Source organism: Portunus trituberculatus, chromosome 38, assembly GCF_017591435.1.
Source record: "Portunus trituberculatus isolate SZX2019 chromosome 38, ASM1759143v1, whole genome shotgun sequence".
In the NCBI taxonomy this organism is placed as follows: Eukaryota; Metazoa; Arthropoda; class Malacostraca; order Decapoda; family Portunidae; genus Portunus; species Portunus trituberculatus.
In genome coordinates this window covers 1,187,709-1,201,588 of record NC_059292.1, presented here as the reverse complement: position 1 = coordinate 1,201,588, position 13,880 = coordinate 1,187,709, and the positions used below count along the sequence as shown (strand labels likewise).

The following is a 13,880-nucleotide window of genomic DNA, read 5'->3' as shown; positions in this document are numbered from 1 at the left end:
CACACACACACACACACACACACACACACACCAGTTTTATAATAGTGTTATTTATTTTCTCTGTTTAGACTTGACAGCAATTTGTGGAGATAAAAAAGAGGAGTCGTACCAAGCGTGAGAATTAAGTCAATGTGATGGCAATGCAAAATATCAACATTCCTCCTCGCCTGCCGCCTGCCGAGCCTCCCTCAGCGTGTTGCCGCCGCCACGTCCCACGCTGCTTCCCCGAGTGTAGGTAAAGCACCGGCTGTGGCGCATCTGTTTGGTGAACTCCACGCCAAAGTGGTCACGACGCCAGCACAGCACTTCCTCCCGTCCCGCGGCGTGACGTGCCGGGCGTGTGAACTGGGCGCTGGTGACGGGACATTCCCGAGCCACAGGTAGCCGCGGCATCACCGTGTCCAGTGTGGGCCTGGATCACTCCATCCCTGGTGTGCAGTGTCGCCTGTCGGTAGACGACCCCCCTCCCCCTGCCCCACACAGTACAGGGAACACATTTAATATGCTCTTTGTAATAAGAGAATGATCTCGGGTAATATTTTTTTATTTTTATTTATTTATTTATTTATTTTTTTTTTTTTTTGTTGTCAAACGGTGTTGCGCACAACGTGAAAGCGTCACCAACACAGCGCTGCGGCGTGGCTGACGGCGGTCCACCGTGTGTTGGTTGCTGGCGGCATGAAGTTTGCACAATGGCAGCATTTGTGTCAGCGGAAAGGCGAAACACCAACACGTGTGGGAAACATTAACTTACAATGGCACAGCATCATTGTGACGACACCTCATGAAGTACGGCAGTTTTTTTTCTTTCTTTTCCCTCGACAACCCCGGAACCGCCGCTGGCACGAACACACCGTAAAGGGAGGAGGGGGAAAAAAATAAAATTCCTAAAATCATTAGGCATGTTCCCAGAATATCACTAATTCTGTGTAACGCAAGAAAAGAATTGGCGGATGTTTTTGTGGACAACCCAGGCTGGGAAACAAGGTGGATGCGACAGCGGGAGACAATAAAAAAATATGAAATGGCGATAGAAATGAGTTGTCCGAGCGTTATGTCCGGTGCGCGCCGCTATTGTTAATATTACACCCCGGACACATCGCTGTCGTGAAGAATGTGCTTGTTGTGTTGCCAGTGCCCGGGGTGTCCTGCAGCTGTGAGGGATGCGGAGTGACGCTGGAGATGAATTGTCGCTCTGGGCGGTGAGCGGCAGTGCAGAGTAAGAGGCTCAACTGTGTTTGCATTGAGGCCCAAGGGGGGAGAGAGCGGTACAGGGCAGGCCCCCAAAGGATGAGCTTCAAAAGAGGTGAAGCGGAGACCAGGGCTGGAGGGAGGAGGAGGGCGATGGTGGTGAGCGGTGTGTGTGGAGCGGCGGGAGGACAATAGGTGGGGCAGGGAGGGGCTTGGTGGGGAGACGCAGCAGCGGCCCCGTCAGCTGGCAACCACCAGGCGCACCGATACAGTTTCGCCGGCATCACGAACCCGAGGCTGCCTGCATTGTTACGCTGCTTGCAGAGTATCACACCACAGGCCCACGTGACGGTGCCCCCACGCCTGGCCGTGTTGCACCTTCCTTGCACACTTCTCTCCTGCGAATTATGTGCCTTGTCACGATGCGATGCCTTTACTTTGACCTCCAGCGTGCACGGCGGGGCAGGAGGGGCGGCGGGGATGGGAAGAGGGGGGGGAGTGAGGGACGGATACTGCCTCGAAAGTCGTAACCGGGGAAGTGAGTGACCATTTTACCGCTTTACGTATGCCGAAAAGGCTTCATTGTCTATAATTTACAACGTCATGCTAGTGACTCTGTTCACCAGCAGCAGCAGCTACAGTACAGTCACTCCCTGTGGGGCGAGGAAGAGCAGAAAGAGGACGGAACTCAGTGTGGTGTGCATAGACACCTATAAAACAACACGCACTGGAAAGACAAAAAAAGAAAGCAGCAACACGCAGCAGCACTGGCACTTAGCACCGATGACTCGTGAAGCTGTCAGTCACCTGCAGCCACGCGTAAAGATGCCGCGGGTGTGAATACTGCACCGTTAATCTGGCGCAGAACAGTACGGTGAACAGACAGACGGAGAGAGGGAGGGAGGTGGGCATGACTCAGGCAGGACGTGGCCAGTTTGCAAAGAGCTCGGTGGGGGTGAAGGGACGGGGGACGGCTGGACGCTAGCATCCCCACCACCCCCGCCCAGCCCTCAGCCCCCGCCCTGCAGCCACGGGAGTCACTCAGCCCGGCATTCCCAGCCCAGTGGTGTGTGTGCAGTGGTGGCCGTGGGAGGACGAAGCGGTGCGGTTGCGTACTGTACATACGTAGCTCTGTTTGTAGATCTCTCTCTCTCTCTCTCTCTCTCTCTCTCTCTCTCTCTCTCTCTCTCTCTCTCTCTCTCTCTCAGTACGTGATGCCAAGAAAAAGTGAAAGTGTTGAGGAAACATCGAAAAATCATCTTAAGAGTGAAATGCACCTCACGTTTAGCAGGAAATCGGTGGAAGTGATCATTCTCTTGTGAAGTCAATAACCAGAACACTCCACGCAGAACCACGAGTCATGAAATTCGTAGAGGCAGGAGAAAGACGCATATCACACGCAAATACAGCTAGAATTCTTGATTAAAATAAGTATATGGGGAGAATTAGACAACGGCTCCACTTCGTTACATCGACTGTTGCATTGTTATCGTCCTGACTCGGGAACAGCTCGTTGAAGTCTCTACCGGCGAGTCGTTTAGCACGCAGGCGCTTACGAGTACGTGGGTTGTTCGCTTCTACAAAAACCACCACAGATAACACCCTCACATTACTTAGATACATTATAGCTCTGCTTGTAAGACTTTCCCATGACAGATTAAAAAGGAGCGAGGTTATTGTAAATCGCAGTTTATCGCGATTCATTTGACATAACATCAGTCACAAACTCAGGGGTGAAGACAGTTGTGCATTGGCTGTTTATCTTCGTGTGTTGGATAGTATTGAACGATTCTTTGGATTTAGTTTTTTTTAACATTGCGTCACGTTCAAGTGTATAAACAAACTTAGTTATGGATCAAGAGTCTCACGGGCTCAACAAGCGTCGATAAGTAAGCAAGCAGGCTTGTGTCAGTGCGTGACGATTACTTTCTTATTCACAGCGAGGACTCGAAATGTTATCATGCAGGTGTTGTGGGTGGTGTCGGTGGGGATTAGTACTTTCTGGGCAACGGCCTGATTAGCTTCGTGCGTGGCTGAGGACAGACATACCTTTACTGCCTGTATTTAATGGATTTACAGATTGAGTTGCAGTATTTTTCACTGACATTGTTTGAGCCTTTTCACCATTATTGTTAAGAGAAGTTGGGGCGAAGCGTTACTGGTGCTGGTAATTATCATGGCGTCTCACAGCAAGGCACAGTAATGGTCCCGCACAGAACAAGTCGCATATGTGCGTTGGTTCCTTGTAGACCGTTAGGGCTTCGAATTCTTGTACCAGACTCGAGACATACCGAAGCACTTATGTAATTGTATCAGTTTGTGAATGCTTTGACAGTATTACAACCTCTGCGTTGGTTATTTAGACCTCTGTTGTAGTGTTCTATGTTCTCTTTAGGGTAAGTTACTCATCCAGTCACATAAATGCTATCTGTTCTGAAGATGGTGTGGCGAACCGTGACGAGGAACGATCGAATCCTTTTTGGAGAGTATTGTATACCCTCTCAGCTTCCATGCCTTACCATGTCATCTACAGACTGTGTAATGTTCCTTTAAAGCCTTCAATACTGGGGCGTATTTTTACCTTGAAATTTGTGTACGATTATATAATTTTATTGACATTAGGAAGGGTCTATAGAGGTTAGATTAATAGCCAGACTCTTCACTATTTAAATCCCACACAGGAGTTTCTGAAGCTGTATAGTCACCAAATAGTACGCAGAATGAATATGGAAACGCGTCATGGTACTGAAGGGGTTAAAGTCACGTATCGGCAGCCGTGCGAGAAAGCAGCGGTGGGAAGCGTCTAGGATAAAAAGATTTTCCTCATGGGTAGTCTGTGGTACGTTTAGAAACAATGTGGCTAGTGCTTGCTGTAGTTAATTGCTGTTTACAAAGATGGGGGTATTGCATGACTTTGGTACCAGTGCGTATTATGGAAGCAGGAAAGATAAGCTAAGGAATTTCGTAACTTGTGTTTTGACTGAGTAAGAGCGAGGAGTGTTGGATGGGGTCGAAGAGGTATATGAGGGGTGCTTTATCTATAGTGCTGGGTGGGGAGTGCTTTTATCAGGTGTGACTGAGTAAATGTTGTGGTGGTGCTATACGTGCATTGCTTACGACACCTTGAGGCTTCCGGAGAAATAGGAGTGTGTAAGCGGATATACTATTCTATTGGCCTTGGCAGAGCGCTATTATTTTCTTTTTCCAATTGTTAGGTTAAACAAAGAAGTGCAGTGGCTTTGTGATGGATTTTTTTTTTTATTTCCTTTCTCCTCCTTCGCACTCCTCGCCTTCTTTCCGACTAAATATTATTGTCGTGTGTTCTCAACGAGGTGCGGCATTCAAAATTGTTCAAACATTTAAGCCCTCGAGTACGAAGACGCGTTTCCATATTCATTCTGCTTACTATTTGGTGATTTTATACAGCTTCAGAAACTATTATAGGAGATTAAAATAGTGAAGATTGTGGACATTAATCTTCTGACCTCCATACACCCTTCCTTATGTAAATAAAATCGTGTAATCACACCCCGATACTCGTGGTTAAAATGCGCCTCAGTACTGAAGTGGTAAAAAACGTTTCAACAGATTAATGAACTTGTACTGAACAATATTAGTGTGAATCCAGCCAGGAATGATGGACACTGCTCAGGGAGACAAACAGCCAATCTTGATCATTTTTAAGATGCCCATAGGTAAGTTTGAAATGGGTTACAAGTTTATCCATTTTCTCCTTCTCTCTCCCTCCCTCTCTTCCCTTTCCTCTCTCCCTCTCCTCCCCCTCCCCTTCCCTCCCTCTCCTCTCCTCTCCTTATCTCCCCATCCCCTCCTGTCCCTCCCCTCCCCCTATACCTTTCTCTCTTCCTCTTCCCCCTCCCCTTCCCTTCCCTCTCTTCTCTCCGTTGTGTGAGGAAACAACTGCGAGGAAAATGAAGTACTTTTTATTTAGATAATCTCACAAGTAGCCAGACCCGTCTCCCCTTTGCCTCTTTTCTCCTTTACTTTCTCCCCTCTCCACCCACATCCTCCCCCTCTCTCTCTCTCTCTCTCTCTCTCTCTCTCTCTCTCTCTCTCTCTCTCTCTCTCTCTCTCTCTCTCTCTCTCCATCTCCATCACTCTTCACCCATCTCTCTCCTGTCACCCTCTACTTTTCTTATCACACACATGGTCTTTGTCAGTCTCTCACCAGCCGTCCATCCTCTTGCCCATTCCTAAGTTAAGGCTCCTACTCTTCTTCCTGCCCACATCTCTTTCTCTCCACATGTTTCAGATCATTGCCTGGGATCTGTGGACTCGAACTGTTTTAATGTGTCTTCATGTAACCTTAGACAGCCATTTTGTGAAATAGAAATTGTATATCATTCACAGCAAGCCACAAAATAAGTTATATAGGAATGTTTCTGTTCTCAGTTTGTGAATTTTTGTATGTATATGCCACACTATTTCAGTTTTACACATTTCATCATATTAATCCATTACAATAAAGCTTGTGACTCTAACCAATGTCATAGATTAACTGAATACCAAGTCATAAATTACTGTAAACAACATTATATAGACATACAAAAAGTCATTGTAAATTTATGGTTGTGATTGATCCTGCATTTTCTGTCCATCATTGTCATATTTACTTTACACCTTTTCAGGAATTACTTGTACTACGTGTGTGTGTGAAATTCTGTAGTGTCTGACATAATCTTTCATATTTTGCTTTTTCAGGAGTTAGTTGTGTGTGTGTCATTATGTAGAACCTAACCTGATATTATCCTTTTTGTCCCTTGGTTGATTGGTGACATGCATGCCGTACCTCCTAACTCTGTGTAACACTTTTCCTGGTCTTGGTGCAGGAAGGGGCAGAAGTGGCACCCCGCGTCCAATGGTGTCAGGCACTTGCAGCGTCACCATACAAGTGGGGGAGGGTAGTAGGAATAGCTCTGCTTTACACCATAAATCCTCAAATGAGCTACTGTCTCAGCCTTCACCCAGTAGTCCTAATCCCTCAGATGCATTCATATTCCCTTCCATAGGTTTGCTTACATCCGCCTATCAAGACCACAGAGCGCGTCCCTCCAGTAGTAGTTGGGAAGATAAGAATGCTGAAGTAGTAAGGGCTAGTAGGAACATAGTCAAAGGCCCCAGAGATAGTTTTGGCAAAGTTGGATCCATAAAGTTTGGCAAAAAAGGTAAAAAGCTTTCATCTGATCCTGTTGTTGGCAATGATGAGATAAATAGCAGTAAAGAAAATAGAGCTGAGTTTACTGTCTCCCGTGCTCCATTACCACACAAACCTGATGCTCCGCAGTCTACACCATCATCTACACCAGTTACTCACCACTCAACACCAATCCAAACACTCTCAATACCACAATCTGAGCCAGGGACAACACACCCAACACCAGCATTTGAGAGCTCAGACAAAATATCATCCAAGTCAGATGTTACAAATCAATGCCCACCACCAAGGCCAGCTCTTCCACACTCAGCACCAAAACACCAGCCAGATCCACCACACACAAATTCATCACCTAAGACAAAAACCTCCTCATCACCACCACCCAAGCCACCCCCTCCACACTCCACACCACCACCCAAGCCAGCTCCACCACACTCCACACCACCACCCAAGCCAGCTCCACCACACAACACACCACCACCCAAGCCAGCTCCACCACACAACATACCACCCCCAAAGCCAGCTCCACCACACAACACACCACCACCCAAGCCAGCTCCACCACACAACACACCACCACCCAAGCCAGCTCCACCACACAATACACCACCACCCAAGCCAGCTCCACACTCCACATCAAACCAGCCAGATGTCTCACAGTCAACACAACTCAAGCCAGCAGGTTCACAGCCAGCACCACCAACCCAGCCCAATGCACCTCTCTCACCCAAACCTCACAAAGCATCAAAACCAAGAGCAAAGTCACAACAGAAGGCAGACACCACACAACCACAACAGAAGGGAAGCGTTCCTTACTCACCACCACCATCCACCACAGACGGCCCACACTCAACACACCACCCCAAACCAAAGAATAGACGCTCAAAAAGAAAGGGAAACAAAGATGCTTCACACCCAACACAGGCACCCAAGTCTAAAACACCACACTCGCCACCAACAACGTCCAACTTAGATGTTCAACACTCGGTGCCAATGCCTGCACCAAGGAGTGCACCATCCACCCCAACTCCCAAGCCTAGGACACAAATACCAGCAAATACAGTGACAAATGACAAAACTAAGGCAGCCAGCCACCTTGAAACTCCTCAAGGACATAGAGCTGAAAGTGATCAACCTGCACCTCAGGTTTCCATGACACAGAAAACATTTTCAGAATCAACTGATAGAATTAACACTAAGTCAAATTATAGAACAAGTAAAGTAGCAGCATCTGAACCTCATCTAAGTAAGAACAAGGAATTAGTGGATCATGACAAAGAAGTGAAAAATTTTAGTTCTAGCTCCCAGTCAGTTGTACAGTTTAGGAAAGTGAACACTGAGCAAGGTAACCAGGAAGGCCACAAGCCAGTGCCTCGTGGTGTCGGTGCAGCGAGTAGCAGAAATCCTCTCCACCTGGAATTGGTCAGCAAATTTACAACTTCATCTAGCTCTGACAGAAGGATACCTTGCCTCCGAAAGGTCAAAACTAAAGAGCCCAGGAGTGTTAAGGAACTGTTTCCTGATTACCATTTTGGTGAACACCAAAGCAAAACACATGATGATTTGCAGTACACTACTAAATCTGACCAGACAATATCAAATGTAGAAAACCTAGGAGTGACTACCAAACCACTTGCAAGTCCCTCGGGACTAATAGCAGAGAAAGTTGCAGAGACAGTGCCTAATTCCAAAATATATGACTTTACTAGCAGAAAGACGCCTCCCACTCCTCTGGTGTCACACACTAGAGACAGATCAAACTCCCCACCATGGTCCACCACCAGTCTCTCAGAGTACCAAAAACTGGTTCAAGTACAGAAAACGCCAGCAGTGATTCATTCACTCGTGGCATTGCAGCACGGAAGTCACTCAGCACACTGGAGTGTGTGGTGCAGCTGTGATCTTTATCTTGGTCTTGGAATTTTAATATTACATTAGTTGTTATATGCTTCATTCACTGCTGATGTTTTAGTTCTTTTATATGATTAAAACTAACAATATCGAGAGACTATTTGTGCTGCTTCTTCATTATTCATTCCTGTATGAAATAACTGCTGCTTTCATGACTGTCAAAACTTATTCAGTATATCTCCTGCAGGTTTTAAGGGTTTACGGCAGTGTACAAAGCTGTAGGCTTCAGTGTAATCATGGCTGACTCTGCTTTAGGGTCATTATAGGTACAGTATAGATATGTTTGAAGTTAGCAGTGCTTGCCAGCCACTTAAAATGCTTACACTCATTCACCACCAATATAAGGTGTTTGGGATTTAAAATTTCCCTATATAAAAACAGTATCTACATCACATTATTTTTTTCTAAACAAGGCCAGAAAGCAAAGCATTTTTAGCAGAGTGCCCACTGCTTTTTGAACACAGAAGTCTACTTCAGCCAGCAAAGCTTGATATTGACATTGACAATGCAAATGCAAGCTTCTGAATGTAATGTTTGCCTTTTAGCATAGCTGTGAAGTACTAATGGAATTAATTATGTAGCCTCTTTGATATAGGCTTATTAATTCCTTGATGGTGCAGTATGGAGTACATTCTGACTTTAGTGCTGGCTTTGCTTGTTGTACTTAGTTGTGAAGTAATAGTAGTAACCCTCCCATCTCTCTGCAGGTGGCCTGGCTAGCTACACCCCTAGCAAGATCCAGATTGGTAGTACCTTTGAACTGGGAGTGTCCCGGACAGCTCCTACTGTGCAGACTTCACCTCCTGCCCCTCCTCCTCAGACGCAGAAGGCTGAGGATGAATATTTACGGCCAGCTGATGAATCTGAGACAGTCACCTGGAGTGCAGAGAGCACATCAGATATGTTATTTTAGTCTGACCTGCTCTCTTGTGAGTTATGCTCAATCAAAGTCCTTGTTATTGTGCTTCCTGTGTGCGTGTGTGAATGTGTGTGTCTGTCTGTGTGTGTGTATGGGTGTGTGCACTTGAAGCAGTCCGGGTCAGCTCCACCACACCCTTCCCAGTCCTGCATAGTAGGCTGGTAGCAAGGGGGACTTGAGTGTCTGTCTTTATATGGCTTCTTTTATTTGTACAGTGTGTAGGTTTAAGTATGACAACATATTTAGCATGAAACAAGCATAGCTTTTGGTTATTTGGAAAACATCACGAGTTGTTTGATTTTACCAGATTGATGATGTCAAGATATGTAAATGTAAAGGACTTGAGCATCTGAACTTTGAATGTCAAACATAACTTTTTATTTCCTGCCAAAAAATTAAGTGTGCATAATGTGTATATTGAACATAATATACAGTACTATTTTTGTACATTTGTGATTCAATGAGGGAAACAGACAATGATGACTTTTGTGTGTATGAGACACATGACACTGTGGTAATAGTTTTAATCATGATTAAGTTCAGTGGTGTTTTAAGAACCAGTGCGATTCTACCGAATGAAGAAATATTTCACTTCCGCTCTCATCTATGTAAGATAGATTAATCTCTTCTCTGGTAAAGCAGCCAAGGTGCTGTAACATTCCTCCATTGTTGTGTAAGGTGTATAAGTTATTTACAAATGGGGGACCTTTAATCCCACACTGAGATGAACTAGTGGGAAGTTTAGCACTTTGAGCATATTGCATCCTGCAGGGCATTAAGTGCTACTCCCAGCATTTTTTAAGTTACTGCAACACAGTTTGTGTTATGTTGTGTGTCAGCATAAAAAGGACACTTACAACTGGTGCATTGGAGCGACTAATTTTCCTGTTTTGAGGGAGCAATGCTTGTTGTGAAGGCTTCAATACTGAATTGCTTTACTATAACTTCATGAGATAATTAGGATGGAATTGTAAGTAAAAGCTAACTAAGCCCACATGGAGTTTTGAGTTAGTCTGAAAGAGACTTGTACAAATATCTAGCTCTATATATTTTAATTGTTCACTTATTATAAATTATCAAAATGCTGTACAATATCTGAATAATGGTCTTTTCTATATATGAAAGGTAATGGGTTAGATGCAAGATTTTGGGATATTTGAAGTTTTGCCTGATAATGAATTCTTGAACTGCAGTATGACAATGGAGTCGAGATGCATCAATAGAGTATTGTTTTAGTATTAATTCAAATACAGTAACATTATCAGAAGGCCACTTAACAGACTACTGTGCTTATATAAAGACAGCATATAAACCTAGATCCATTTAATAGATAATTTTGTAAAGGAACACTTATCCACATCTTTTGGTTAGGTTATGATTGATGTTAAGCATCTACAAGATGAAAAATAACAAACCTTTGTCACATACAGCATCGGTTTCATAATGTGACCAGAAAGACAAGATGCATCATTCCAGTTCACCAAGTGCCAGTGTGCATCTGGTGCCGAGTGTGTTGTGTGCAGCATTGGCTGCTTCTCGGGTGCACACTGGAAGGTCCACCCTTTGAGTGATCTGGTCTACTGTTGGCTTAGAAGGGCATAACCAGAGTAACTTGGTACTTTGAGCATTGGCTGTACCTGTCCTGCATTGATGTCATGTTTATGCTCAACACACACTTTCACTCTCTGTAATTTATTTAAAATTATAATATTTCATATGCAACTGCATGGCTTATTGAATGGTTTTAGATTTGGAGATGGAAGAATGGCACTAAATATTTTCTGCTACACTTGGCAACACGCAATGACCATGCGGCACTGCTGCCCCAATGTCCCTCAGGTCGCTTCCTGCTGGCCATGGTCAGGTCACTACAGAGTTTAGGCGCCAACAGCGAGAAGTAGAGCCAATGCCCAAAGTACCAAGTTAGGTTCCACTATAGGCATGAAGTGTTGCATTTCTGGGTCTCAGTAAAATAAACATGCCATATTTCCAGTAATAATACCCACCAAAGATCTGAAGTGCATTGCTTGGCTCCTCACTGGGCCAGGCACACGTTCCATTACTTCATACGCACAGAAGAAATTTTGGCTCCAGTGGACGTTTTCCCATCTCCAGACAGCTTTACTTGGTGGCGCCCCAGTATGATTCACAGTGCTCACCAGTGTCTGGAAATGAGTAACACTGTGATGTGCCATTACCAGTCATGAGTTATACCAGACTCACTCCATCAGTTGTATGTAAATAATGCTTTCCACTTGTGCTAATAATGATGGCTTTTATTGTATTAGTGTAAGAATGAAATACAAACTCTTGACTGCAAACATCAAGGCAGTTGTCAGGCAATTAATTATCTTGATACATAGGAAGATGTGTGACTGATGGGACAAGAAATTGGAATTCACTAATGGATAGGGAGTGAGGGCTAGTTGAGCGCGTCACAATGAGGATAAAGTATGTGTAAATATTATATATATATATATATATATATATATATATATATATATATATTAGGAATTTATGCAGTCAATTAATCAATTTAGAAGTTTTCGGTTACTGAATGATATGCCCATTTCAATTTTATTTCTGGATTGTTTGTGTGCAGTGCAGGGCTGGATGCCACACAGGAGGAAAATAATCAATTCTTAAAGCAGAACATTCAATAACTGAGTTTAAAAAAACACTAGGTTGTATACTGTTTAAAAGCCAAAATCAACACAAATGCTTTATTTCTTCAGGTTTTGACTATTGGTATACTAATTCTATCAAAGATGTCATTGATTAAAATCAAAATATTAAAAACCTAGCTAAATTTTAATTAAAATAATTAAAAATCAAAATATTAAAAACCTAGATAAATTTTTGATAACATTCTACATGTCCTAACAAGAACTGACTGCTGGAGTTCATTATGTGTACATAGCTTCACTGGCTCATTATGTAATGATGTGTATTTAAAAGAATAAATGTATTGTCAGCTGAAATGTTTATTGGTGCAATCACCAGCAGGATGTGTACCTTGATTCTTTACTATCTTACATTAATGTAAATACCTTTGGATGTATACTGTAGCAAGTGAGATTTGATCAAGTTTGATTGCAAAACTCTTATTTACTTTACTTAGATTTAGATGTTTGTTTGCAGTAATGTTTGCCTACATGTAATCAAATAATGAAGAATCATTTCTTCATAAGATTTTGAAAGCAACTTATATAATCTCATGAATTAAGAAGGATGCATTCACTGCATTCAGCAAAGCATGAGAAAGATTGGTGTACTTGTGGATGCCTTCTGATTCCACCCAAAATGCATAACACGTCTTCTGGATCCAGGGAACAGTGAGCGTTTCACTCAAAAGATGGCCAGAGAGAGAGAGAGAGAGAGAGAGAGAGAGAGAGAGAGAGAGAGAGAGAGAGTGTGAGTGAGAGTGTGTGTGTGTGTGTGTGTGTGTGTGTGTGTGTGTGTGTGTGTGTGTGTGTGTGTGTGTGTGTGTGTGTGTGTGTGTGTGTGTGTGTGTGAGAAGTGGTGCTCCATGTAGATATGATGAACATTTAAGCTCCAGTTACTAAAATTACTACAACAATGAGGATAGTAATGGTTGTGAAACATTACTTTCCTCGGTAAATTTTGAGACTGTCATCATCACAAAATGTTAAAAAATTGACCACCTTATTTTTGTATATCACAGTTTTAACAACTTCACTGGCAGACGATGCATGCTTTGTAACTCAAGAGGGAAGCAACCACTGAAGACTACAATAGTGCCATCTTGTTGCTGAAACTAATATACAAGTACATCTCAGATTTGAGTAACAGATTTAATAACTGTTGATTGTAAAGAATATTAAGTGTTGATAGTAAAAATGTGGTGTTCATAATTGATTACTTGGTCTAGTGGTAAAGAAATAGCTTTGACTGACTGTGCAGACATTACACACACAATGAATGCATATTTCCTTCATGAAATACTTCTGAAGTGTCTGTCACCAGAGATCAAGCCTTTGTAGCCTTTACTTTCATTCAAACCTATGAGACAACTGTTATCACCTTATTATGATAATGGTAACTATGTAAGAGTCAAGCAACAGAACCTAGTGAAATTATTTGTCACTTTCCTTATGTTCTTAATACATGTATAAGGAAAGCAACAATTAATAAGAATTAAAGGTGCCTAAAGCAAACCTGGCAATAAATGGTATTAGTTGCTAAAATGCTGGTTGTGTAATAGTTTGAGAGCATAGTTCCAGTATTTTATAGAGAGTGATGTCCAAGTCTGGATACAAGAATAATGTCTAGTGGCTGACATTCTAGAAAATACCCCATTTAATTTCTCATTTAGTCATTTAGTCACAAAAATTTTTTATAATATGCACTCTTGAACTCTGTATAATATTCAACATCGTCTTTGTTCCATGGGCACATTCATCTCCTTGAAGGCCTTTGCAAGTGATCCCATGACATGCCTTCCATCGCCTTCACTACATTTTTACATAGGTAACATACAAACTTTTATCTTACACCTCATACCTTCATACTACCTGAAAATCAACATTATAAGATGTAGCAAAGTTATACATCCACACTTACCACAGAAAACACTTTATTCACTCAAGTTCCATCTCGTACTTGCATTACATAAGACTAAGCTGCCTTTCACTTTCCCAAGCAACATTGTCATCTACAAACAGA

At 43.1% G+C, this 13,880-nt stretch overlaps 1 protein-coding gene across 5 annotated transcripts in view; it reads left to right on the top strand.

The window, feature by feature from the left end:
* Positions 1-12,175, top strand: part of LOC123515211 (nascent polypeptide-associated complex subunit alpha, muscle-specific form-like) — a 123,276-nt gene extending 111,101 nt beyond the window's left edge. The window contains exons 5-6 of one of the 5 annotated variants that reach the window (XM_045273753.1): positions 8,463-8,541; positions 8,983-9,118. In XM_045273753.1, coding sequence (XP_045129688.1) covers positions 8,463-8,497 — 35 coding nt within the window. In that variant the 3' untranslated portion in view covers positions 8,498-8,541; positions 8,983-9,118. Of the gene's footprint in view, positions 1-68; positions 2,450-8,462; positions 8,542-8,982 lie in introns of those variants that run through there. The other 4 variants (XR_006677827.1, XR_006677826.1, XR_006677825.1 and 1 more) reach the window with 4 other exon arrangements.
* The last annotated feature ends 1,705 nt before the right edge of the window (positions 12,176-13,880 follow it).